This window comes from Lycium ferocissimum, chromosome 5 (assembly GCF_029784015.1).
Source record: "Lycium ferocissimum isolate CSIRO_LF1 chromosome 5, AGI_CSIRO_Lferr_CH_V1, whole genome shotgun sequence".
Taxonomy (NCBI): domain Eukaryota; kingdom Viridiplantae; phylum Streptophyta; class Magnoliopsida; order Solanales; family Solanaceae; genus Lycium; species Lycium ferocissimum.
Window position 1 is genome coordinate 11,304,836 of NC_081346.1, and position 27,629 is coordinate 11,332,464.

General features: G+C 37.4%; 4 protein-coding genes and 1 non-coding gene across 5 annotated transcripts; all 5 read left to right on the forward strand.

Annotated features, from left to right (window-relative positions):
• Positions 1-1,939: 1,939 nt before the first annotated feature.
• Positions 1,940-7,644, forward strand: LOC132055986 (C2 and GRAM domain-containing protein At5g50170). Its single transcript, XM_059448022.1, has 9 exons — positions 1,940-2,543; positions 3,201-4,424; positions 4,530-4,712; positions 4,790-5,073; positions 5,162-5,278; positions 5,844-6,106; positions 6,217-6,391; positions 6,895-7,167; positions 7,258-7,644. Exons 1-9 carry the CDS (start codon positions 2,195-2,197, stop codon positions 7,450-7,452), a joined length of 3,063 nt encoding a protein of 1,020 aa, XP_059304005.1. The 5' UTR covers positions 1,940-2,194; the 3' UTR covers positions 7,453-7,644.
• Positions 7,645-9,170: 1,526 nt separating this feature from the next.
• Positions 9,171-12,616, forward strand: LOC132057549 (uncharacterized). The gene is made up of 3 exons (XM_059450187.1): positions 9,171-9,174; positions 11,149-11,772; positions 12,507-12,616. The coding sequence occupies exons 1-3, from the start codon at positions 9,171-9,173 to the stop codon at positions 12,614-12,616; spliced, it is 738 nt and encodes a 245-aa protein (XP_059306170.1).
• On the forward strand, positions 10,001-10,103 carry LOC132058631 (U6 spliceosomal RNA). The gene has a single exon (XR_009415355.1). It is a non-coding gene; the product is annotated as a U6 spliceosomal RNA (small nuclear RNA).
• Positions 12,617-18,812: 6,196 nt separating the features above from the next.
• Positions 18,813-23,374, forward strand: LOC132055987 (plant intracellular Ras-group-related LRR protein 1-like). Its single transcript, XM_059448023.1, has 3 exons — positions 18,813-19,777; positions 22,167-22,333; positions 22,439-23,374. Exons 1-3 carry the CDS (start codon positions 19,019-19,021, stop codon positions 23,085-23,087), a joined length of 1,575 nt encoding a protein of 524 aa, XP_059304006.1. The 5' UTR covers positions 18,813-19,018; the 3' UTR covers positions 23,088-23,374.
• A 2,082-nt stretch (positions 23,375-25,456) lies between these two features.
• LOC132055988 (protein DETOXIFICATION 16-like) lies at positions 25,457-27,629 on the forward strand. The gene is made up of 7 exons (XM_059448024.1): positions 25,457-26,043; positions 26,156-26,242; positions 26,363-26,419; positions 26,533-26,771; positions 26,871-26,989; positions 27,109-27,195; positions 27,307-27,629. Exons 1-7 carry the CDS (start codon positions 25,508-25,510, stop codon positions 27,340-27,342), a joined length of 1,161 nt encoding a protein of 386 aa, XP_059304007.1. The 5' UTR covers positions 25,457-25,507; the 3' UTR covers positions 27,343-27,629.

Below are 27,629 nucleotides of genomic sequence, written 5' to 3' on the forward strand. Positions count from 1 at the left end.
TAGTTATTATTAGTAATTAAAATAAAAGGTAGTTATTATCACTAATTATGTATTAGAAGTAGTTATAACGCGTAAAAATTCCATAAAAATATTTATCTATAAGATGACGCCAACTTAATGGCTATTTATGCATTTAGTCCAAAATTATATGAATTTTTCTTTAAAACGGCAAGCGTTTGAATAGGCGCCGTTTTTTGAATGATACGGACAGTAAAATACTTGCCCACTGCAAGAAGCAAGTTTGAACCTTTCATTTTATTTTATAGGTAGTTTGAACCTTCTTTGTGGCAATCTTTTGGATTTTAGGAATTTTTGGGAACTTTCTTTCACATGGGAATGAAGTTTTCGAAATCAAGCTTTGTTTTTCGAAATAAAGCGTTGTTGTCCAATACATGTTTTTCCATGGGGAAAGGGACAATCAGAGTTCCATGAAGGCATATATTCTCGTGTCTCGCTCACTATTACCTTTTGACACAGAAAAAGTGGCCATCTTATTTTTCCTATAATAATGGTTTGAAATTTGAATTTATTGATTTAATTAATTTCGATGATCATTAAGGTCGCAATATCAGATCGAAGCAAATTTTATATACTAGATATGATCAAAATAAAATCCTCCCAAGTAAGAAGCCGACTTAAGAGAATACGTAACCTGACCAATAGCTTGATTTTACTTTTTCTCAAATATGACTCAATCAAATACCAAATTTAAGACAGAAAAACTGCTTACGTTAATACACACAAAAAAGTAAAAATGCAACGATCTTCTTATTAGAAGTTTTTCTTTTCAAAGACTCAATTCTGAAACCTTTAATTAAGATTAAATTTTTCAATTAAAAACAGCTATTGTTAAAATAGATGAAGCAGTGAAAAAGATTCAAATTCTAGTTATTCAGCTTGTTATTTATATTTGATTTTATCAAAGTAAATTTTACCTGCTTTTCGACTCCAAAATCAACATGAATAACCAAGTATACTGCTACAGTATATTTATTTCCCAGACCGCTACGTCTAGATAACTACTTTATGGCCTGGTAGCATTTGGTCAATGTTGTAATCAAGCTTCGCCTAAAGCATTTGGCAGCCGCCCTTTTTTATGTTGGCTATTTAGTGCCTAGTTGATTTTACATAACTTGGATATACCAAGAGTTTTCCATCTTCTTCTTGAATACTGCTCCAAGCTAATTCTATTCATCTGAGTTTCGTTAAGAGCTTTTATTTTCCTCTTCATTATTCCATTTAATTCCCATAATTTGTAGTTCCATACCGACCCTTGATCAAGAAGAAGAAGTGTTTGTTTGATGTTTCTTAATACTCCATCCGTTTATTTCGTGATTTAATTTGATTAAACATGAAATGTAAGAAAGTAAGAATTTGAAATGTAAGAAAGTAAGAATTTTCTTTAAAATTTATAGTGTGAAATTAAAAATGACTATGCATGCTAAAATACTTTTTGAATTTTGTAATCTTAAATCGGCTATCTAGAATATTAGAATTAAAGAGTTATTTAGTGTAAAAGTGACATTCTTTTTTTAAATAGACTAGAAAAAAAAAAAAGACACATAAGATTCCTTTTTCTGAATGCTATGTAATGTTTTTCCTATTATTTGCTACGTCCTCTTTACTTTTGTATTCTTTTTCATATTGCTTTTGATATGCGCAACTTGAACCGAGACTTTTTTCGAAACAAACTCTATAGCTCCACAAGGTAAGTGTAAGATTTGTGTACACTCTACTCTCCCTCCCTAAACTGAAGGATTACACCGGATATGGTGGTTTGTTGTTATTAAATTGAAATAAGAAGAGTTTTTTTCAAAAAAAAATTCTAAGATATATAAACGCGTAAAATCGAGTCAGTATTAGTCAAAGCAACATCCACTCACCACTTCTCCCCTGCCAAAAAAGAAGATAAACTAGTAAAATGCCATACAATTCAAGCAAAGTCCCCTGCGTGACTTTTCAAACCGCTTCCTCTTATTTTCCAAAAATGACACAATCTCCATCCATCGTGTCACTTTCCAAACCAACACACGTTTCTTCATGGCTTCAAAATGACTTCGCTCTCTTCATCCTACAACTACAAGTTAACCACCAAGAAAGTACAATATGCACATGCACTTCCTTTTCTATAATTTGTACATGTCTATTTCCCTCGCACCAAAGCAACAAAAAAAACTGCACTTGATTGAAGAAAATGAGAATTTATGTGTATTTGTTGGAAGGCAAGGATTGGGCAGTTGAGGACTCATATGTGAAGTTAAAAGTTGGGAAATTCAAGTCAAAGACAAGGGTGTTGAAGAATACTAAGAACCCTGTCTGGAATGAAGAGTTTGTGTTCAGGGTTTATGATTTAGAGGAAGAACTTGTTCTTTCTGTATATCAACATCATGATGATTCAAGATTCTTTAATGTTTATGGAGATTTAGTTGGTAAAGTGAAAATACCTGTTTGGTCTGTTGCTGATGAGGAGAATCAGAATTTGCCGCCTACTTGGTTTTCTCTACAAAAACCCAAAAGTGCTAAATCAGTTGACAAGTATTGCGGTTAGTTTGTTTTGTAGTACTTTTTATCTCTCTGTATTTAATTGGTTGAATGAAAGATTGAACAGTGAAAAGTTACTGGATATAATTTGTAAATGCGTGACGTTTTTAGTCTTGGGACGTAATTTGTAAATGAGATGAAAAACTGGTATAATCACTATAATAATCATTAGCAGATGTTTGGATATGTACAAATCAAAAAGGACCATTTTGGTTTCTCCCTGTATACATTGTTCTTGTACTAATTCTCTAGAGAATGATAAAGAAGCTTACAGTTTGTAATTTCATTAGACAAAAGAACATTTAGTTCTAGTAGTTTAAAAGGGGTTCCGTATTTTTACTGGCATCTTATTAGTATTATGCAGTTTTTACAAAAAAAGTATTCGGTTATTGGGGGAAAATGAATATATTTCTAATGTCGGATCATGATCAGCTAGGACAGAAATAAAGCATTGGGTTGAACTATTCTTTGGTGTCAAGGTAATAGCTATAAATAGTCATCGACTTCCAGGAAAGTGTAGAAGAATGGGACATACAATGCATTACAGACGTAGATAAAACCCCAAATCTTTCTGTGAATATTGAAACTGTCTATTCGTTTGGTGCTCTTTATTTTCCTTAATTTGGATTTTGAGCAAATGTTTCTCATTACCAATGCAGGGAAGATTCTTCTCACTGTTTCTTTACATGGGAAGGGCAAAGATCTATCTACTAACCATGTCTCTCATGTAAATCCAACAAATGAGACTTCTAAAGAAATTGAAGTGACAAACAGTTCTTCTCAAGATTTCCATGGCTTTGCAGCTCATACCAAGAAAATGTCAGAAGGGAAACATTTAATAAAGAACATTGCTTGCCATTTTGAGAAGCTTTTTGGCAAGAGTGAAGAAGCCAAGAAAAGTGATGAGGAAGAATCAAAGAAGGATGATTCTTCTGACATATCCACCATCACATCTGACTATGAAGACTGTCCGAGAGAGGAGCCTCCGGTCAGCCATAACTTTGAAGAATTGATTGAACGAATGAGGCCAACCAGTGAAGATAAAGAAATGCCAGGTGACCTGCAGGGTGGAGTCCTGCTAGACCAGACATATATTGTGACTTCAAAAGATCTCAACGTGCTTCTTTTTGCTCCTGATTCGCAGTTCAGGAAGGATCTGGCAGAGTTTCAGGGTACAACAGATGTTCAAGAGGGTCCTTGGACGTGGAAATCAGATGACATGTGTGTAACAAGAGTTGTCACCTATATTAAAGCAGCAAGTAAATTGGTTAAGGCTGTTCAAGCCACAGAGGAGCAAACATATATTAAGGCTGATGGAAAAGAATTTTCTGTTTTGGTCACTGTAAGTACCCCTGACGCTCCATATGGGAGTACCTTCAAGATTGAGTTGCTTTACAAGATAATGCCTGGCCAACAGGAATCTTCTGGTGGAGAATCCACACGTTTGGTTGTATCCTGGACCATTAACTTCAACCAGAACACTATGATGAAATCAATGATTGAAGGAGGAGCTCGGCAAGGATTGAAGGAGAGCTTTGACCAGTTTGCGGAGGTGTTAGCTCGCAAATTGAAAGTAACAACTGCGAGGTCTGTCTTCGAGAAGGATCGAGTTTTGGCGTCTTTGCAGACTGAACAGCAGTCAGATTGGGAAATGGCAAAGGAGTACTTTTGGAATTTTACAGTAGTATCCACTATATTCATGATTTTGTATGCCTTTGCGCACATTTTATTAAGTGAACCTACCAAATTACACGGACTGGAGGCTCATGGTTTTGATTTGCCCGATAGTATTGGAGAAATTATCACCAGTGGGATATTAGTCCTTCAATTGGAGCGGGTATATTACATGGTTTCACGTTTTGTAGAAGCTAGGCTGCGAAGAGGTCTTTATAAATATGTCCTATCATTTCTTTCTTTGACTAACTTTTGTTGTTTGATGCACAAAATGGTTTGTGCATAGTTACACTAACAGATTTTGGTTTTGACAGGAAATGATCATGGTGTCAAAGCACAAGGTGATGGATGGGTACTGACTGTAGCTTTGATTGAGGGAATGAACTTAGCTTCTTTGGACCCAACAGATTTCCCAGATCCATATGTGGTCTTTACATGCAATGGCAAAACAAGAACTAGCTCCGTCCAGCTTCAAACTCTTGACCCTCAGTGGAGTGGTGTGCTTTTTATTCTCATTTTCTTCCTTTTCCATTAGTTGTTGTTAAGGTCGTATGCTTACCTGATACTTCTGCAGAGATACTAGAGTTTGATGCTGCAGAAGAACCACCTTCAGTGCTAGATGTGGAAGTTTTTGATTTTGATGGTCCATTTGATCAAGCTTCATCACTTGGACATGCAGAAATCAATTTCCTAAAACACACTTCTGAAGAATTGGCAGATATTTGGGTTCCTCTGGAGGGGAGGATTGCTCAATCTTCACAATCAAAGTTGCACTTAAGGATTTTTTTGGACAATAACAACGGAGTTGAAACCATCCGAGACTATCTAACAAAGATGGAAAAAGAAGTTGGAAAGAAGGTAAGTTTATATGTTCTCTTTTCACTCCTAATTGTTTCACACTGTTAAGCACTGGGAGTAGTCTAAAACCAACTAATATGTTTGGCAGTTAAACCTTCGGTCGCCACACAAGAACTCAACATTTCAGAAACTTTTTGGACTGCCTCCAGAAGAATTTCTCATCAATGACTATTCTTGCTCCCTCAAAAGAAAGATGCCATTACAGGTTTCAGTAGAGTATATGCTACAGTATTCTGTTTCAACTTCTAAGTTATATGTGATCTTTGATTGTTGTTTCAACGCATTACAATGATACCAAATTCTTTTAATAGTGAACTGATACAGTTAGCTTGTTCACAACTTAAGGGGAATAGTGTGTGTGGTTTTTTTTTTTTTTTTTTTTTTTTTTTTTTTTTTTGGAGGGGTGGGGAGGGGGCACAAAGAAATTAAGCAAAGCAAGAAAAATAAAGAAAGCAAGTAAGTACTCTATGTTCAACTGACGTCTAGAAGCTTCCAACTGTGATGTCTAGTCCTTCTCAAATTACCGGAATGCTTTGCTAAGTAGCATTCATATGCTGTTAACAGACAGGTATACTATAAATTGTAACTGAACCCATATAAATAGAGCAGATGGCTTCATTTTTCTACTAGTTTGGACATGTTTGCATAGTTTTCTCCTCCTCTCTTGCATTTTAATTGTTTTTTCATAAACACAGTTTTTAAGTATTTGATCTTCAACTTCTAGGGGTGAATATCTAGCATACCACTTATTTTTTGTACTGCTACTGCAGGGGCGGATCTTTCTGTCTGCTAGAATTGTTGGATTTTATGCAAATTTGTTTGGTCATAAAACAAAGTTTTTCTTCCTGTGGGAGGATATTGAGGATGTTAATGTGGTTTCCCCTTCATGGTCAACCATGGGGAGTCCCGCACTTGAGATAATTTTGCGCAAAGGTCGAGGTGTTGATGCTGGGCATGGTGCAAAGTGCCAAGATGAAGAAGGCCGACTTCATTTCTATTTTCATTCATTTGTCTCGTTTAATGTTGCAAGCAGGTATTGTGTGTGTGTCGCGATAGTGTCACTAACAAACAATAGAACTTGCATTTGATGTCACAGTATGTTTTAACGATGGGAGGATTAGAACATTGTTTTTGTGGTAGCAGGACAATCATAGCGTTGTGGAGAACAAGGACACTTCCTCCAGATCAGAAAGCACAAATTGTAGAAGAGCAGCAGGAAGAGGATGAGAAGAATGCTTTGTCTGAAGACACTGCATCGTACATGGTCGTTGAGGATGTACAAATGTCTAAAGTCTATTCTGCAGAACTACCTCTCAATGTAAGTTACTCTTTGTTTTAAGTTTTTCCATCTTACATTGTGGTGTTACTTTGATGCTGAGATTTAGTCTGTTTTATCTTTAAAATATGATGGGTGCTTTGAGAGGGAAAGCTGAGAAAGTATTATTGCGGAATTTCTCAAGATTTCTTGTTACATATAATTGTAGCTGTAAGGGTGAGGGTTTGACTTAGAGTTACTGCCCTTGTGGATGGGGAAACCAGTATTCATTGACTTCTATGTTTTGCTAGTTCTGAAAAGAGCACTTTAGCAGTCCGAATTGAATTGAATTCCTTGTTTTGTTAGGGGTCTGAAATGAGCAATCTGGCCATTAAGCGATATTTTAGTGTTTTAATTATATATATGTCCAGGTCTTTGATACTGGTTGGTTATGGAGAAACTTATCCAATAATCCTACTTCTTTTCCTCTGCTTGAAGGAATTGATCAGTCTAGACTACATCACTTTGTAACTAGGGGCCTTGGGTTTTTGGTGGAAAATCTGCAGGTTAAATCACTGATGCGGATGTTTGATGGAGGAGACTTGGAGCAGAGAGTAATGAGCAAATCTGGCTGTCTCAATTATGCGACCACTTCATGGGAAACCGTAGCTCCTGATGTTTCTGAGAGACAAGTATCTTACAAATACAACCGCTTCATCTCTGTCTTTGGTGGTGAAGTTACAAGCACGCAACAGAAATCTCCTATTGCAAATGGTGTTGGATGGATCGTCAATGAGATTATGGCCCTGCATGCTGTCCCGTTTGGTGATCAGTTTCGAGTAAGTTTCAGTTGTTCATTACTGTTGGTTATCCTGTAAAAGCGGCCAAGCGGGAAAGAATTTATTCGGTTTCTTTCTTTAACTTTGCAGGTGCAATTTAGATACCAGATCGAGGACGCTACTTCTGTACATAATTCGTGCAAGTGTGATGTAAGTGTTGGAGTAATGTGGCAAAAAAACACTAAATTTGAGCAGAGGATAACTAGGAATATTATTGGGAAATTTACCACTAGAGTGAAGGATATATTAGAGTTGGTTGAACGGGAGATATTATTGTCAAGTTGATCGAGAACCAGGCAAATGTTGCCACTTTAGATACCACATGATAACTTCTGATAGAACTTTACACACTTTATGAATCAGCTTCTCAGCAATTGATTCAATCCTCCATGTCCTGGAGTTATGGTGCAAGGTGTTAACTCGAGAATTTATGTGACAATGGACCAGATAATTTGTCCAAGTCTTTATTCAACGTCACTCAGTGAAGAACATATGGAACATATTCGATAAAGACTGACACTTCCAATCTTTCTCACTAGATTAGAAGCAAGTTGCAACAGCCAAGTCTCAATTGAGCATAAACATATCTTTCCCTTTTGTCTCTAGCACAGGAGTGAATATAATCAATGACGAGTTCAATCAAATATATCACATCTTACCAACTAATCTACACTAAGAGCAAGTGAGTACATTGGGTGTCACCAAGTGTACTATATGCCATATTAGGCTGATTAACAAAGAAATACAATGGTTTCCACAACTGCAAATTATTTAAATCTCAACATGGATGGTGCCTACAAAATTATCATAGGATCAGAAGGAGCGGGTGAGAGCTTTGTCTTGAAATGCTTCAAATACTGTCTTGCCCTCGTTATATTTTATACAGAAATGCGGATGTCTGGCGATCCAACCGAAACTTTCTTTTATTATATATACTAGTATACGTACCCGCGTGATGCGCGGATTGTTTTAAAGAAAAAAAAGTTGAAAGTGATAATTGTAACAATCTTATCTTTCAGTTTTGATCATCTTGGATAATGCTTAATTGAACATAAGTGTACTCTTCTTAAACAATATATATTTAGGTACATCATAATTACTTATAACAAAAATGCGACTAAAGAACTTTATTTTTTTTTAAAGCATAATAGTTTTAACATGGGTGAATTACATTTTAGCATCAAAATTTTAGGTCAAAGTGACCGTAAATCATTTGAATAAGGACAACACACAAAGACATGAATCGTGCACTCTGTCAATGTTGTACTATCCAATCAAATAAATTTGTGATCCATTTCTTGCATTAATTTCTGAAATCTTCTTTATGGCACTGTGCAAAGTGCTACTCTGAACAATAAAACTTAGAAATAGTAGCTTGAGGAAGCTAGATTTATTTGTAATTTTTATTGTTACATTTTATCTATTAATTACTCACCAAGTAGATTAATGTAAAGTAATCTTAATAAATCTAACCTTTCAAGTGTAAGAAAACCTGTTAAAATACAAAAGATGATATAAAAACTGCAGTGCTTTCAAAACACTCTTATAAGACTGAGTTTTACAAATTTACTAATGGAATATAAAAACATCGAGCTAAAGAAAATAAAAGAGAAAGTTAGCCAATACATGATAAGCTTCCTAACAGAAACTTCCTTGTAAAAAGATAAAACATAAGTTGACTTGATTAATATATATTTTGAAAATATCGCGCATTGCGTGGGTACCAAAATTATCATCATGGGAGTAGATGTTGCAATTCAATACTATTTGTAATCTTAGAAGCAGTGAGCAAAGAAAGTTCTAGGAGATGTTGAAATTCCAATACATCTTCTTATGTAATGATATATTTTTTAGCTAAAGAACATTTTATTATCCAATCAAATAATGACCTATTAGCCCATCAATCTGGAATACAGTACCTGAGTGCTTGTGCCTGAGATGCAAGCAGAGGAACAACTTGCATTTTTGTTGAATTCCTCCAATACATTAAGCTATTAGATATAATGGGTAAATTTATCATTTCTAAAAGAAGAAAAAAAATATCCACCTTACTGCGATCCTTGGTCAAATTAAGTACGCATTTTTTCTTGATGTATGGCCTTCGATTATGCTCATTTTCTTCTTTCGATCTTTGACTTCTTTAACATCCTTAATTGTAAGCATTCTTGAAGCTATAGCCATAACCATTAGCTCCCGGAAAGCAACTTTATGCAATGCAAACCTGCACTAACACAATCAATCTTAAGTTTTAGACCGAGGAAAAGTACTATTTTACACATAAAATATTAATTGTAAAGAAACAACCAAACAATATGATTAGCTGAATGTATGTGCCATTATATAGGTATCCACTCAAACAACACGGTTTCAACTTCTTTTGAAAAAGATCTACACATTATGTTGGAGATACTATTAGGATAATAAAATTAAAATATTTTATCTTTAAATATATCCACCAAGAAAATATTAAATTTATCTTTAAAAGAATATCTATCTCCAACGCAAATTCAAATTCTTTTTATTAGTAGCAAAATGCATACAGTATTGGGAAAAGATTCCTGGTAAATGTACTTATGTCCACAAAATCATCATGTATATAGCATTTATATTATATTTTAAAAACGTTTTCCCAAAATTTGAAAAGTCATGTATATTCATCTCCTAATATCAATTCAAAAACTTTTTTGTATTCCAATTCACTAACTAAAAATAGTAACAATTTTTTTTGTATTATCCTGACAATTATGAATTTAGTTATGACAATTTCAAACTATGTCCATGAACATAACCAAATAAGGTAAGTTATATATGCGTAATTGTAATAACAAAAAAAGTCCCTTCGGGAACATCTGATAAAATTGGAACGATACAAAGAAGATTAGCATGACACTTGCACAAGGATGACACGCACAAATCGAGAAATAATCCAAATTAAAAAAAATGTAATAAGAAAAATTAGCAACTATTTGGAACTGACCATTATATTAATAAAGGTGGAACTCTTTCTTCTTTTTCGATGGATGGTATTCACTCAGCAATTTATCGGATCAACATTCTCTGCAGAAGATATGACATTGTAAAGTACAAATAAGGATAACTAACTCTTTCTTCTTTTTCGATGGATGGTATTCACTCAGCAATTTATCGGATCAACATTCTCTGCAGAAGATATGACATTGTAAAGTACAAATAAGGATAACTATACCAAAAATAAAGGATAATTCTAGAGAAATATAAATTAGAATTGTATGCATATTCTGTTTATGCCATCGTAAGCATACTATGTTTATTGTTGCAAGTTTCTTCTTGTGATCTTGCATGTCCAACTGTTTTTGAAGTTGGATTTCATATGAGAAGTTGGAAAGTCTTTTGGAGGAGTAGAGAAGAGTACCAATAATATATTTGAATTTTGAATGCTTGAAATCATCCTCAGTTTACGCTGTTGTTCCTTTTTCTCCATACTTCAACTACTGTTGTTCCTTTTTCTCCTTGATTTACCTTCTTCTGCTTTCACAAAAACACCAACCAAAGCATGCAAGCGATAGGTACATTTTTAAAACATTTTTAAAAGTGCCAAATGTCATTGTTAGAATATGTAAAAATATATTCGATTAGTAAAATATATTTTGTAATATTTTGTAATCTTCTATTTTAGGATAGCATATGTTAGTATTATTTAGTGAAATTAGTTCCTAATTGGTAGCCTACAATTATGGTGTAAATCATGTATATCAACCCATTCATGGGAACAGATTATTCAAGGAAAACATTCTCTTACATGGTATCAGACTAGGTTCTCCTAAAAACCCTAGCATCCTAAAACCCTACCCCTCAGCCGCCAACCCCCCTTGTCGCCGACCCCTCCCTCCCACCCTCTCTCTTCGTTTTCCTCCTCTTCTCCATGGTGACACCTCAAGTTGCATCCTGCGACTACCGTCACCAATATCAAATCATGCATTCCTATTGTGCTTGACTACGAAGGAAGCCAATACAATAACTGGGCTACCCTCTTCAAGCTCCATTGTCGTGCCAACTTGGTGATCGACCATATCCTACCTCCTGCCTCTCCCACCGTGCCACCACCGGCTACTGCAGCCGAGAAACTTGCTGCTAAGGCACTATGGGAACGGCTGGATGACATTGTTCGGCAATGGATTTATGGCACCATATCCAATGATCTTCTTAACACGATCATTCATCCGTATGACACCGCCGCCGAGGCTTGGGACCGCCTTGTTCATCTTTTTCAGGACAATAAATCGGCTAGGGCTCTCGCTCTTGATGCGAAGTTCACCAACACCAAATTGGTGGATTTTCCGAATGTGAAAGCCTACTGCACCAGGCTGAAAGTTCTTGCAGACAACCTTGCCAACGTCGGTCACAAAGTTTCCGACGAACGACTTGTGCTTCGCCTTCTGCGAGGGTTGTCGGACGAATATAAGACTTTTCGCACAACGGTGCAGCACCGTACTCCTCTCCCGTCTTTTGATGTTGTCCGGTCGATGCTTGAGCTTGAGGAAGATAGCCATGCTGAGGACGCCATTCACGACGCCGGCTCAACTGCTGCTCTTGTTTCCCACAATGTTACTCCTCAGCATTTCTCAGGTAATGGACAGCCCCATAATTCTGAAAATAACGCCCACAATCGTGGCACTTCGCAGAATCGTGGCAGGAAAAACAACCGCGGTCGCAGCGGCAGCAACCGCAACAACCGCGGTGGCGGCGGCAATGGACAAACGGCCCGGCGGGGGCGGGCGCATCCTTTACCGCCGCCGGCGAGCCGGCGGCCAGGCCTCGGCCCCCGCCGCCCGTCGTGGTATTATCCACCACGGGCGACTTGGGCCACGGCGTGGGCCACCCCACCTTGTCCCTACCCTACGGCGGGATGGCGGCCGACCGTGGCGGGCGGCGAACCGCGTCCGGCCCTCGCGGCCGGGGTTCTTGGTCCTGAGTCCTCCGCGGTCGTTCTACTCGTCGGCCCTCGTCATCACATGGCGGGTATGCGCCACGAGATATTGATCAAGCTATGCACACAATGTCGTTGACTCCGCCGATGACGGAATTGGTACATGGACACGGAGCCACATCTCATATGACCAACTCTCCCGAGGTACTCTCTCGTCTTATTATCAATTGAGCAAAAATAATGGCATTATTGTTGGTAATGGTAGCATGATTCCAATTCGTGGTTATGGTCAGCTTCCAAGTAAATCCCTCTTTAAAAGCTGAAAAATGTCCTACATGCACCTAAACTCATCAAAAACCTTATTTACGTTCGTAAATTTACTATAGACAATATGGTTTCTGTTGAATTTGATCCCTTTGGTTTTAATGTGAAGGATTTACGGACAGGGAGCAAACTTCATCGAGATGTGAGAGTTCGGGTGATCTTTATCCATTCTTCCCAAATTTTCGAGCCATCTCGCCATTCGCACCATCTCGCTTTTAGTGTCATCTCTCCTATCCGGCACTCCCGTTTAGGTCATCCAGATGTTATTCTTAGTTCTTTACGTAGTAGTAATTTGATTGAATGTAATAAGGCTCGAAACAATGTTTGTCATTCTTGCCCTACGGGGAAATTAATTAAATTGCCTTTTTATGACTCTCTTTCAACTACTACTATGCCCTTTGATATTGTTCACGGTGATGTATGGATCGCACTGTTCTTACCTCATCCAAATCCCAACATATTATGTTTTATTTCTTGACAATTACACAAATTTTCTTTGGACTTTTCCAATCAAAACAAAGTCCCGGGTTTATGATGTTTTCTTGTCGTTCGAATTTCATTCGCACTCGGTTTGAAAAAGAAATCAAAACTTTTCAATGTGATAACGGCGTGAATTTGATAATGGTCCTTTTCATAAATTTTGTGAACAAAACGGGATGTGTTTCCGCTTTTCTTGTCCCCACACTTCCCCCCCCAAATGGTAAGGCGGAACGGAAAATAAAATCGATCAATAATGTTGTTCGTACACTCCTTGCCCACGCATCTATGCCCCCTCCTATTGGCATCACGCTTTGGCCATGGCCACGTACCTACACAATATTCTCCCTTCTAAACTCTTAGCATATAAGACACCCGCTCACATTCTTTATCAAAAGAATCCATCCTACTCTCATCTTCGAGTTTTTGGTTGTCTATGCTTTCCTCTCTTTCCCTCCACACAAATTCATAAGCTACACCTAGGTCCACCTACGTGTCTTCCTAGATACCCTTCCAACCATCGGGTACAAATGCTTACGACTTATCGAGCGAAAAATAATCATAGCTCGCGTGTGTGGTTTGATGAAAATTCCTTTCCTTTTCACAAATGCCTACTCTATCTCTCTCTCATATGATTTTTTGGATAATGATAATTCCCCATTGAGAATCCACTGTTGCACGACCGTGCCGCCGCTTCCCCAATGCGCCCCTCCCTCTCGTGCAACCCGCCACCCGATCTCCCCTACCTCTTCTCCTTCATCGCTCGATCGCCGCCAGTCCGCCTCCACCGCCCCCACGGCGGTTCCCCGCCGCGACCCTTCCTCTCCCACGGCCCCCCGCACGGCGGCGACGGCCCCCTCCCTCGCCCACCCACCCACGCATCGCATGACTACACGTAGTCAACATGGGATTTTAAGCCCAACTCCAAGTACCATAATCAAGCCTTAAGTGTCACCACCAATTCCATCCCCATTCCTCGGAATCCCGTTGGTGCCCTTAATGATCCTAATTGGAAGAATGCTATGCAAGATGAATATAATGCTCTTATTGATAGTAAGACTTGGGAGTTGGTCCCTCGTCCTCCAAATGCTAATATTGTCGGTCTTTATGGATTTTTCGGCATAAAAAGAAATCGATGGTTCTTTTGAGAGGCATAAAGCCGTCTTGTAGGTGATGGCGGGTCTCAACGGGAGGGTGTTGATTGTGACGAGACGTTCGGGTCCGTGGTCAAGCCGCAACTATCCGGTGGTTCTTACTATTGCTTTATCTCGCTCTTGGCCCATTCACCACGGCTTGATGTAAAGAATGCTTTCTTGCATGGCAATTTGAATGAGATTGTCTATATGTATCAACCTTTGGGGTTTCGGGATCCGGCTCGTCGATCATGTTTGTCTCTTGCGTAAATCTCTTTATGGTTTGGAAGTTGTGCACCACGGAAGCTTGGTATCGGCGTTTTTTGAATATGTGGCAACCATTGGTTTCTCCCATAGTACATCTCGACAACTCTCTCTTCATCTTTTGTCGTGGAAAGATATTGCTTATATTTTGTTATATGTGGATGATATTATTCTAACCCATCTTCGGACTCTCTCGGACTCGGATCATGTCCAAATTAGCTACGGAATTTGCAATGAAAGACTTGGGTCCGTTGAGCTATTTTTGGGGATTGCGGTCTCCGGACAACAATAGCCTCTTTATGTCTCGTAGTTCTTATGCAGGATATTCTTGACGGAAGCGAGCATGTCACAACAGTAAGCCTGCCCGCTCCGGTTGACTCAAAGGGCAAACTCAGCGCTTCTTCAAGCGCCCCGTATGAGGATCCTACGAAGTATCGTCGTCTGGCTGGTGCCTTGCAATACTTGACATTCACTCGGCCTGACATATCATACGTCCCCGACAAGTTTGCTTGTTTATGCGATGACCAAGGTCCGGCGATATGGAAGCATTAAAACGCATTTTGCGTTACATTCGAGGTACGATTGACTTTGGCACACATTTAGACAAATCCCTCTCGATCACTCCTATCATATACGTATCTTGATTGGGAGGATGTCCCGACACTCGACGCTCCACATCGGGTTATTGTGTCTATCTTGGGGATAACTTGATTTCTTGGTCTTCCAAGCGCCAACCTACTCTATCTAAGTCAAGTCTTTGAAGCGAGAATACGGAGGGGTTGCTAATGTTGTCTCGAGTCTTGTTGGATTCGTAATGTCATTTTGAACTCCATTGTCCTATTCGTCAAGCAACGTTGGTCTATTGGATAATGTAAGTGCCATTTACTTGTCCGGAAATCCGCACAACATCAACGTACCAAGCATATCGAAATGGACATTCACTTTGTTCGCGAAAAGGTTAGACGTGGCGAAGTTCGTGTCTACACGTTCCGTCCCGTTATCAGATTGCTGACATTTTCACCAAAGGTCTTCCGCGCGTACTATTTGATGATTTTCGCGACAGTCTAACCGTTCGTAGACCTCCCGCTTCGACTGCGGGGGTGTGTTAGAATATGTAAAAATATATTCTGATTAGTAAAATATATTTTGTAATATTTTGTAATCTTCTATTTTAGGATAGCATATGTTAGTATTATTTAGTGAAATTAGTTCCTAATCGGTAGCCTACAATTATGGTGTAAATCATGTATATCAACCCATTCACGGGAGCAGTTATTCAAGGAAAACATTCTCTTACATCAACCATCTGAAAATGAATGTTGCCATTCTCATTTCATATATCTTTCTTTTCCTTCTTTATTTTTGTCTCTTTCAGTAGACATGAGGATGGGAAAGTTCAGATTCAGAGTAAGAACCATTGGTACGGATAAAAGAGTACACTCTAGAAAGAATTCATTTAATCTATTTGTTCATTAATATTTATCACTTTTACTTCCTGCTATATAAACCAAATGAAATTTGAATAACATGTTAGAAGTGCTCTTTTTACATGTTGATAAAAGAAACAAAAACTTGGTGTGTCAAAATTTTAAGCAAAAGTGCACAAACAAATTAAGGGTACCTTGTGCTTCATCAAGATAAGCCAAGTGATATTTTAGAAGAACTTTGAAACCATTTTGAGCATCTGCCAACAAATTATAGTTGAAGCAATAATTAAAGTTTGAGCAATGATCTTGAGCAAGAACGAAAGGAAAAAATACTGCTTCAACCTAAGGAGTAAAAATGGTAGCATAGTGCGTGGGGGAATGGAGAATGAGGAAGTTAGGAGACATTGGTGGGTTATAGAGTTGGTTTTGGTTAAATAGTTTTTTTTTTTTTTTTTAATATATTTTTCTTATTTTATTATCCTTGTGGGAAAGTTGCAACCATATCTAAAACTGTCTATTAAAAGGACGTACCTTCCAATCCCCACAACAAATTAAACTGAAAAGATATCGTGGCGGTTAAATTTGTCCATATGTTGCCATTTAATGGAAGAAAAAAAAAAACAGATGCCCCTAATTGAGAACTGGAATGTAGTTATTTAACATTTTATACAATAGGGATAGTAATAAATCATACAAAATTCTTTGTTCAGTTCACCTTAGGTTAAATTGTACATTTATAATCAACCCTAAATTCCTAATTTTTCTCCTTATTGTTTCAGTTTAAAAGAAGCATATTTCGTGTAGTGATATCTTAATTATCCTCTAATGATAAAGCTCTAAATTGTAATCATTTTCAAATTCAAAAACTTCATCCGGCTAGTATTAAGGTAACAAATAAAGTAAAAAAAAAGAGATGAAAACTTGTGTTTTAGTTGCTATTAAAAAGGAGCAAAAAAAAAAGTGGGTTTGAGGGAAATGCAGAAACAGAACGTGGGTTTTATTTTCTTTGCAGGGGTTTTTTCTCCCTAATGTTTAGGAACCACCAACTGTTCAGTTTTTTTTTTCCCATTTTAATCAAGACCACTGCCTTTAAAAAATATAAATATTTAATTATTTTTAAATTTAAAAACAATAACTAATGGAGTAACTAGTCAATAACTAATCTAACCACTTTTTGTCCTAAAACTATAATATATATAATATATAGATATATATACTATAGTTATATCATACATTCTTTTACAATTATCTTTAGATTCAAATAGTTACGACATTATAACCTTTTATGAAATTACTAAATACTATGTAATTTTATTTTTAGAAAACGGATGAATAATCGTTCTGATCGAATAGGAAGAACTATGCAGTTTATCAATATATTTACGGGTAAGATCAATTACGCAGCACTAAAGAATAAGATTTGGGATCACAACTTCTACGTCACTTTTAAAAGGGTAAAATTTTGCTCGCATCAGTTGTTTATAGCAAATCAAGGCATATTGTATATGTATATAGACTTTCAACAATTAATTATTATTAAAAATTTGTTATTTATTTAATTAGTTAATTAAGATAAGTTAAGAGTTGATTTGGCCTAAATTCGTGAACATGTTGGGCTACAGGGTGTGTTCAGTACGGAGGAAAATGTTTTCCCAGAAAATAAGTGAATTTACATTTATTTTCTCATGTTCATTTGGGTAATGGAAAATAAGTGGATTTCCTACTTATTTTCTCAAGTTCGTTTGGTTGATAGAAAACGTTTTCCGGAAAATACTCATCCAAGCCTCACCAACTCCAACCCAAACCCATACCCCCCACCCCCACGCCATTCCCACCCACCCCTACGCCCCTACCCCCCTCCATTTTTTTTTTTTTTTTTGTTTTTTGCACCCCCACCCCCAACCACTCCCGTAACCCATAGATCACCCCGTCCCCCCGCACCTTACTCCCTCACCCACCCACCCCCCCACAATTTTTTTTTGAAGTTTTTAATTTTTTTTTCCGAATTTTCTACACAACCACATCCCCCATCACCCCTCCTCTCCCCTTGCGTGGAAACCCATACCACACAACATCCCCCTCCCCCCCAACCCCAACATTTTTTTTAAAGTTTTTTATTGTGGGTTTCTACACCCCCAGGACACACCCCTACCCAAAAAAAAAAAAAAAATCTTTTCACCACCCACCCACACCCCCCAATACCCATGACCCCTCCAAAAGTTATAATTTTTAACTACGCAAACATTCAATTTTTATAATTGTTAACTTTTTTTCAATTTTTTTTTGAGGGGGGGGGGGGTGTTGGGGTGGAAAAAACCAAAACATATGTCAAAACTTTTTTTTTCAAAAAAAATATTTTTTGGGAGGGGGCTAGTGTCTTTGGTGGGGTGGGGGTTGGGGTCCAAAAAAAAAATGTCAAAACTTTTTTTTCAAAAATATTAATTTTTTTTTGCGGGGGAGGGGGTGAGGGGGTAGGGGTGGGGGAGTGGGGAGGGGTGGGGTGTTGGGGGCGGGGTGAGGGGTGCAATAAAAAAGTCAACACTTTTTTTTTTTTTTTTTCAAAAAAAATAATTTTTTTGTTGGGGGGAGGGGGTAGGGTGCGGGGTTTGGGTGTGGAGTGCAAAAAATCAAAAATAATGTCAAAACTTTTTTTTTCTAAAAAAAAAAATTATTTTGGGGGTGGGGGGAGGGATAGGGTAGTGTGGGGGTGGGGTGGCGTGGTGGCGTGGGTGGGGGTTGGGAGTGGTTGGGGTTGGGTTGGGTGGTGGTTGGTGGAATGAGCTTTGAACTTCTTTCTCTTTTATTAGAAAGTCATTTTTCTCAATTTTGTGAAAAATATTTTTCAAAATTTTTGACCAAACGAACATAAGAAAATTGTCATACGGAACACACCCACAGTGTTCGAATTCTCAATTAAGACCCCCAAAGCGCTACAAGCGTTCTGGAGAATTGAAGAAGTAGTCTAACCCAAATTAAACGACAAGTCTGAAATATAGAATATAATATAGGACTTTTCCAATTGTCCGTAACGCTTTGTTTAAAATGAATTTTTATATGAATTTCCAACAAATATAAATAGGCAGTGAGTTTAGATTGAATAATTCACCGTAAGATTAGAGGATAAAGATATATAGAGGGAGAGGAGAGGAGGAAAAAAAGGAATATAAATCGAGATGCGATCTTACCGTAAAAAACGGTTATTCATAGATTAGTTCATCAGCCGGCCTGGCCTGCTCTTATAGTCGACACGGTCTCACCATCACTAATTAGCACACTACTCAAAACCCAAAGCTCCAAATCCAGAAATTTCCAGCACAGCAATGGATCCAAACCCTACAAATTTCCCAATTCTCTCTTACGTCATGTCAAAACTCCCCAGTATCGGCCCTAAACGCGCTGCCGCTAATGAATTCGACATCGAACAACCCAAATCCCCACCTCAACCTCCACCCGAACCTCACTTCGACATCACCGAACGTATGCCTCATCTAACCGACCCTAAAGTCATCACCGCTATGCGTTTAGCCGTTGCTGACGTGTCACAAACACGTTCCATGCTCAAAACCCTAGGCGAGCGTCCATATCACGAGCTTGTCGATACTGCGAAGTTGAAACTAGCTGAAATCGAAGCCGAATTGGCGAAGCGTATCGAGGAGATTGTGCTGTCGCCACGTGTACCTGAGATGGAGAGGGAGGACTGGAGATCGGAGTTGGCTGTTAAGGAAAACGAGTTGCGAAAGGCGTATGAAAAGGAGAAAGAGGAGTATAAGGCGTTGATCGCGTTGGATGAGTTGCACGAGGCGTATGAGAAGATGTTGAAGGATGCTGAGCAAAGGCTTGAGAAGATTTATGAGACGGCTGTTGCTGGTGGTGACGTGGAAGCAATTGAACAGGGTTCTGATGAGAAGAGTGAACTAAAAGAGGAACTGAATGAGGAAGTGATTGCAATTTTGCAAGAGGCGTTAGGGAAGATTGTGGAAAGGGTTGATTTGTCAGGTAGGCAGCTTAGGATGCTGCCTGAAGCTTTTGGGAAGATTCACTCGTTAATCGTGCTTAATTTGTCGAACAACCAACTTACGGTATGCCTTTGTTTCGTTTGCTTGGATTTGAACTTATTGTCTGTATTAATATGTCAACTGCATGATGCCTTTGTTGTGTTTCCTGTTACTTGCTATACTGTAAATAGAACTCCTAATCGTACTTTTACCTGGATGTGTCCATACTCTGTAGCTAGATGGCGGAAATATGGCGAGGTGAGAGCAACAACTATCATGCACGTGTGTTCTGTGTCTTTTGGGATTTTTGATGCACCTGTATTTAATTTGTATCTGAAAGTGGGCCAAAATGGTAGTAAAATGAAATTCTGGATTTTTGATGTATTACTGTGTTTGTAAGTTCTGGAAATAAAATGAAGTACTAGATAAAATTCATCTTGGACTTGTAATCTACGTTGGATGTCCACTAGTTGTCAGCGTTTGAGATTTTCTTCTAGTTTTAACTCAAATATATCAATACCAAATAAATGAAGAAAGAAAAGACTTAACTAGCATATTTTAAGCATTTGGTGATCTGAAACATAATCAATGCCTTGCCGGTGCAATAGCTGTTCCTGGCGGTTTGCTTAGTGGGCTTGGAATTGTTGCTGATCATTAAAAGCTGTGTACTTTTATAGTGGTAGCAATACATGTCAACATGCAGCTTGAAGTTTGCAAATTTATGTAGCTTCTATACTAATTGACAATACATGCAGGGGCGAATTTATGTATAAAAAATGGATCACGTGAATCCATGGTCACCCAGTTAAACTCGATACATTATGTATATAATCCTTAAAATATATCTAATATTAACTGAAGGAACACATGGTCAAGCAAGACTGAGTGGAGCACTGGTTAGGTGCTGGGTTTGATCCCTTAAGGTTGCGGGATCGAACCTGACTAAATGCACTTTCGCGCCTTTTTAAAAAAAAATAATTCTAAGCAGCCTTTAATGTTTTGCTCACCAAGTTGATGCCACTTTAAAATTTTATATCTTATCTTATAAGCAATGGTGAACCCATCCTCTTGAAATCCTTGATTCGCCACTGAATACAAGTCCTCTCTTCTGTTTTCCGCTAAGTACTAAATGATCAGTCGTAATGACATTAACATAATCTCGTCGAGATTGAAACTGCCCATAAAAAGAATATACCAGGAGGCTCTGAAAAATGTAGTGGAGTATGGAAGGGAGAAGTGGAGGTACGCCCTGTAGAAATGAAGTAATGGAACCAAGCTAAAGAGTAGGAAGGTTTCGGGGCTTTGCACACTTTGTAATTTTTTCAAAGCACCATGTTAGTGCTTTTATACCATTTATAAAATATCATTAACTTATCCAGAAAAAAAGTGTGAAGGTGTAGTTTAAAGGATTCTCCAAAGTCCTGTTTCACCTATACTTTGGTGTAATGAAAAAGTTCCTTGTCGTATGGATAGTTGGGTAGGGTGAAGATGATTTCATAACACTGTAATATCTATGATTAATGGTTTCCCTGTATCTTTTTCCACGAAAAAAGAACTAAAGGGAGCAAATCTGGAACACGGCCAGTATTGATGGTCAGATTGAGCAAAAGTGGTTGCACCTGTGTTAAAATGGTAGAATCCCAATTCTAAGTAATTAGAATTATGATTTTGTTTTATTGACTTGAATAACCCCAATAAGTTAAACATTGCCTTTACTCTGTGTTCTGAGAATGGCCTTCTATTTGTATAGAGGAGGAATTTCAAGTGTTTGAACCTGTGCAGAGTCATTAGTTGGTCTTATAACCTCCCCGATAATTTTATGTTTTGTGTATGCCTCCTCAAGTTTCGTGTCTATGGTTAAATGTGCATGTGTATGTTTGTGAGTCAGTGACAGCGACTTCAGTGCTAGTTTGTGAGCAAGTGTAAAGCTCTAAAATATTTGTTTGTTAATTCATCGTAGTACAGGTGTTAAATCAATCAACTACACCATCTTACTAATAGGGGTCCGCTATGGATCCTCATAGGTGATACTTTCTCTTATACACTTGAAGCAATAATTTTGACTACCCTATAACCCAAATCTGAAACGATGCCCACTGTGACGTGTCACTGCTAATCTATTCTATTCAGAAAACCAGTAGTTACTTGATCATGAAGTTAGTCCCATTGCTATATATGGTACCATATATTCTTGTCCAGTGGATACATATAATATTAAACTTTGCTTCGCTTAACAATATGCATGAATCATGATGTCCCGATGCTTCTCGCCAATTAATTGCATCATTTCCCTCCTTATATCCACTTCAAGTTTCTTCCATCTGCCAATTGCATAATATTCGCCGCTGTAACATATATTAATCAATAGCCCAACATTGTTGCTCATGATGGTTGAATGAGAACAAAAGAAAGTTGCTGTTTGGAATTTCAAATGTATGTAATTGTCTGCTTCTAAAATTCTGGGGAAAAACAGGTGATTCCTGACTCAATTGCGAGCTTGGAAAGTCTCGAGGAGCTTCATCTGTCTTCTAATCTTTTGGAATCGCTGCCAGACTCCATTGGTCTGTTGTTTAGTTTGAAGATCTTAGATGTCTCTGGAAACAAGCTTGTTACTTTGCCGGACAGCATTTGTCATTGCAGGTAATAGTGGTTCAGAAATGAGCTATTTACCCTTTCCCCCAGCATGAAGACACTAATTTAGTCTGGCTAGTTCTCTCAGATACTCTTTATTATGGCTGTTTGCAGGTCATTAGTGGAGTTGGATGCAAGCTTCAACAAACTTTCTTATTTGCCAACAAATATTGGGTATGAACTGGTAAATCTGAGAAGGCTTTCACTTTCTTTTAACAAGCTCCGTTCCTTACCCACTTCCGTTGGTGAGATGAAGTCCCTGCGCCTTTTGGATGTGCACTTTAATGAATTACATGGGCTTCCACTTTCATTTGGGAAATTGACAAATCTTGAGATCGTCAACCTGAGCAACAATTTCAGTGACTTGACTGAGCTTCCTGACACAATTGGTGACTTGATAAATCTAAAGGAACTTGATCTGAGCAACAACCAGATCCATGAACTGCCTGATACAATTAGCCGGCTTGACAACCTGGCTGTGCTTAAGTTGGACGAAAACCCTCTTGTGATACCTCCGAAGGAAGTCGTAGTTGAAGGTGTTGAAGCCGTGAAGGCTTATATGATTAAGCGGCGGCTTGACATACTGTTGGCAGAAGAACCACAAGTTATGCTTGGAGAGATGGGGCAGACACCGACAGGCTTGGTAACTCGAAGTACCTCCTGGTTGAGTGGTGCTGTTTCAAATGTTTTTGGAACTGTTGCAGGGTATTTGGGTGGTGGAGGGAAGTCAGATGCAGATCATTATCTCAACCAGCAGTTATGATTTATGAAGCTAATGAGGACCTTCTTTAAGCTTTTGCACTCGTCTATATTATTTTCAGTTCAAGGTTTTCGTGCTTTTCCAATGAAGTTTGAAGGAATATGGCTGATATCGAACCAGCTACACTTTTCCCCTTCCTCAGCATGTTCTTTTTCCCAGTTTGATGTGTGAAGAGAAGTAAGGTTGCCGGTGTTTTGCAGTCTTCTTTCTGAGGATGTTTAGAAATTGTGACTTGTTAAAAAGAATATTTATATGTTACAATAATACAAACAAGTCTGATTTGCTCTAAAGATGCCTGTGTACATTTATCAGTCTTGAGTGCCTGCTTTGCAAGGTGTCGATTTGATTGAAGTTCTATAATCAATTCCGTTTTCCCGCAAATGTAACAGGATTCAGAAATGGTTTAGTATATCAAAATCATGCCAAGAGTAAAGCTTGAGGAGACAGCAATGTTAATTAGACTAATTGACGTTCTAAGTGATCATCATTATGACCAAAGACTAGTTGACATTCAAATCGGTGGAATGCTGACTATAAAATTTTACAATTTGGTGATAGTATAATTTTATTATACGTTAATCTTTTATTTACTTTTCCGAAATACTAAAGATAGGAAGTCTTGGATGGGATGAGAGTTGCAATCCACTGTACACCACTTAATTACAACGTTCGTCCCTACCAATTGTTTAAAGTATATTTATGAACTTGCAATTGGGCCATAGAACTTAAGCACATGAATCGTGATACAGTAATTAATTAATGCCCATGAGCCACACCCTCATTACAAATCCTATACAAAACATGCTTTTATTTAAAAAAAAAAAAAAAAATTAAATTATTTTTTATTTTTTTAAAATCATTTTTTTAAAAAATATTTTTTATTTTTTTTAAATTTATTTTTATTTTTTTTAAAAATTAATATTTTTTTTTTTGCTCAAAAACTTATGTATGAAATATGAAATGTGTATATCCTAAATATTGCTCAAAATTTAGTGTATGAAAAATGGAACGTTATATCTCGGGTTCAAAAAATCCGAAAATTGTGTGTAAAAAAACATATCTTGCTCAGCTCATTAACGCGTGTTGCAACATCAGATACAATATTCAAGGCTTATCTTTTGTATATGAATTATATTAAAAATTTTGACACATACACATTTCATACAACTTGAATAGTTAGCAGAGCAAAAAATAAATAAATTAATATTTAAAAAATATATATAAAAATTATTTTTTTAAAAATAAAAATATTTTTTAAAATAAAAATATTTTTTTAAAAAAAATTTTTTTTATAAAAAATATATATATATTTTACGCGAAAAATATATGAAAATCCAGAATATATCGGTTAATTAGTCACATATGGAGAGAATATTCAAGCATAATAAAATATTAACATGAACCACATTCATAATTTTTAAAGGATATAGCCTTGGACCAAATCATTTCGTCAGGACCGAAAATATAAGAGAACATATAGATATATTTTCAATCAATAACTCAAATCTTGAAACCTGATAAGTACTTGCTCATTATTTTACTACATTCATTTTTTTTAAAATTAATTAATTTATTATTCCGTGCACATGGTGTTTGGTTCTCTTCTTACCTTTAATTAGATTGTTATCTGTTCTTCCCATAATTTTTTTAAAACAGTGATACAATTAACAGACATGATCAAACGCGTGTTGCAAAGAATACATGATATTCTTGAATAGTTAGCATTTTAGCACCCAGAAGGTTAATTAGTCACATATGGAGAGAATATTCAAGCTCTTCTTTAACCAACATTAAAGGATATAGAAAAGGATCCATGATATATTATGGAAACAAAGGCACATGGTGTGATATGTAGATTGTTATCTGTTCTTCCCATAATTTTGCAGTGATACAATAAACCGTGATCAATGAAAGAAACACGGAATTCTTTCTTGAATTTCCTCTTCTTTCCAACATTAGTGAAAAGGATCCTGAAAATGGAAACAAAGGATGGTGTGATATGTATGAGCCTATTGAAGGACCTCTGGTTCTTGTGGGATTTATGCAGTACTTTTTGGTATTGATATCTCTCATGTTTGTTGGTCATCTCGGAGAGCTTTCTCTTTCCAGTGCAACTTTAGCCACTTCTTTTGCCGGAGTAACTGGTTTCCGCTTCATGGTATATATGAGTCTAACTCAACCCTCAATAATCTAACTCGTTAGGCGAGGAGTGTCCAACATCATATACTAATAAAAGGAGACAACAACTCCTTCCCTTAACTAATGTTAGACACTCATTGTCTACAGTACTTATAGCTTCATGGTTAAAATGACTTAATCGGATCTTGCATTCCTTTTTCGTTCTTGTTTAGTTATCTGTTTTTGGTATGTGATACTTTACAACAAATTGATCCGTTAAATTTATTCTGAATATATAGCTTGGAATGGCAAGTGCATTGGAAACATTATGCGGACAAGCCTATGGGGCAAAACAGTATCATATGCTTGGGATACACATGCAAAGGGGTATGCTTGTAGTGGTGGCAATTTGCATTCCCATATCAATCGTTTGGGCATTTGCGGGGCGTATATTTTCTCTCTGTGGACAAGATATTGAACTTTCAATCCATGCCGGAGTGTATGCTCGCTGGTTGATTCCCAGCATTTTGCCTTATGGACTCCTCCAATGCCAATTAAGGTTCCTTCAAACACAAAGTAGACTCAAACCACTGCTGATCAGTACTGGTTTCACAAGTTTACTTCATGTCTTCTTGTGTTGGGCATTGGTTTCAAAGTTGGGATTAGGAAACAAAGGGGCTGCACTCTGTAATGCCATATCTTATTGGATCAATGCGCTGATTTTGGTGCTTTATATAAGGTATGCATCAGCTTGTGAGAAATGGACAGGGTTCTCCAAGGAGGGTGGAAAAAACCTTCCCAGTTTTCTATCATTAGCTATCCCGTCAGCTTGTATGATCTGGTTAGTTTCAGTATCCTCGACTATCCTTCCAATTGTTCTCTTTCATAAATGTAGAAAAATTTCTGATTTCCTTTCTGTCTCTAGGGACCCCTTTTTGGACTGGGACCAAAAGCTTGGAGCAGTGGTCTTATGAGTTTCTAGTGCTCATGTCGGGGCTGCTTCCTAATCCAAAGCTCGAGACATCTATGATGGCCATCAGGTTAGTAGAGCAGAAATGCAAAGAACGAAAATATGAACCGACAATTCACAGTGGTATTTTGGTATCAAACTTAATTTGATTCATTGCATCACCAACGTTGACCCTTTTCGTCTTTCCTAGCATGAGTACTAGTTCTCTGGCTTTCTGGATTCCCTCTGGATTTAGTAGCGCAGTAAGGTAAGTTGCCAGAAAATCATTGTTTTCTTTTCTATATACCTGAAAAGGAAAAAACCATGTAATCACAATCTAACGAGTTAGACGTTCTATCTGTTCTTTATCTTGGCCCAAAGTACGAGGATATCGAATGAACTGGGAGCAGGGAGACCTAAAGCAGCCAAGTTAGCAGCACGAATCGTTCTGCTTATTGCTGTGGTAGAGGGCCTGCTACTAAGTGGAATAGCAGTTGCAGCTAGAAATGTGTGGGGATATATGTACACTAACGAAGAGGAAGTGGTGAAATACCTATCAGCAATCATGCCAGTGCTTGCATTGTCGAATTTCATGGATGGAATTCAAGGGGTTCTTTCAGGTCTGAATTCACTCTCTAATATACTTTGAAGCCATATGCTTTAATCATAATAGTTGTTTAAATACAAATTTAACTCTGTTGATGATAACATTTTTAAAGGTACTGCAAGAGGATGTGGTTGGCAGAAACTTGGTGCACTGATCAATTTAGGAGCCTACTATGTTGTTGGACTTCCTTGTGCAGTCATTTTAACTTTTGTCTTCCACCTTGGAGCAAAGGTAACAAGTTATTCACTTGCAAATGGCACATTCATTATTGAAATTATAAATTATCCTTCCTCTACTAGATATATAGATAGTCTGAGAATATTTTTGAGGCTCATAATATTGTTTCTCAGGGTCTTTGGACAGGAATTATAAGTGGAAGTGGTCTTCAAGCATTGCTATATATACTTATCACCCTGCGAATAAATTGGGAGCTTCAGGTAATTCCAAATTTTAACTTTTAGTTTCCCAATATTTCAATCTGAATCTGATTGTATAGGAACCACGGCTGTTTTAACAAGAAACTCTCGTGTTTATACTATGATGATCAGGCAACGAAGGCTATAACTAGACTACAAGTTTCTTGAAACCTCAGAAGCTATTGATGTCATGATTAAGTTGTTTTTAGTCTTATGTAAGTGAAATCCTCAGCTTGTAATGCAAAAATAGAAACAAGTTTTGTCATTTGTGTTACTCTGTACTCTAAATTAATGCCTTTGATACAAGATTCTCCAACGGTATATGTTGGCAACAGATGCAAGCTACTCGTACTGAAAAACTATACGAACATACCGGTGCTTATGGAGTCAGAAATTAACAATTTTTGTAGTTGAAGCACAACAAATTATTAGCATAAATCACTCTTTAAAGTAAT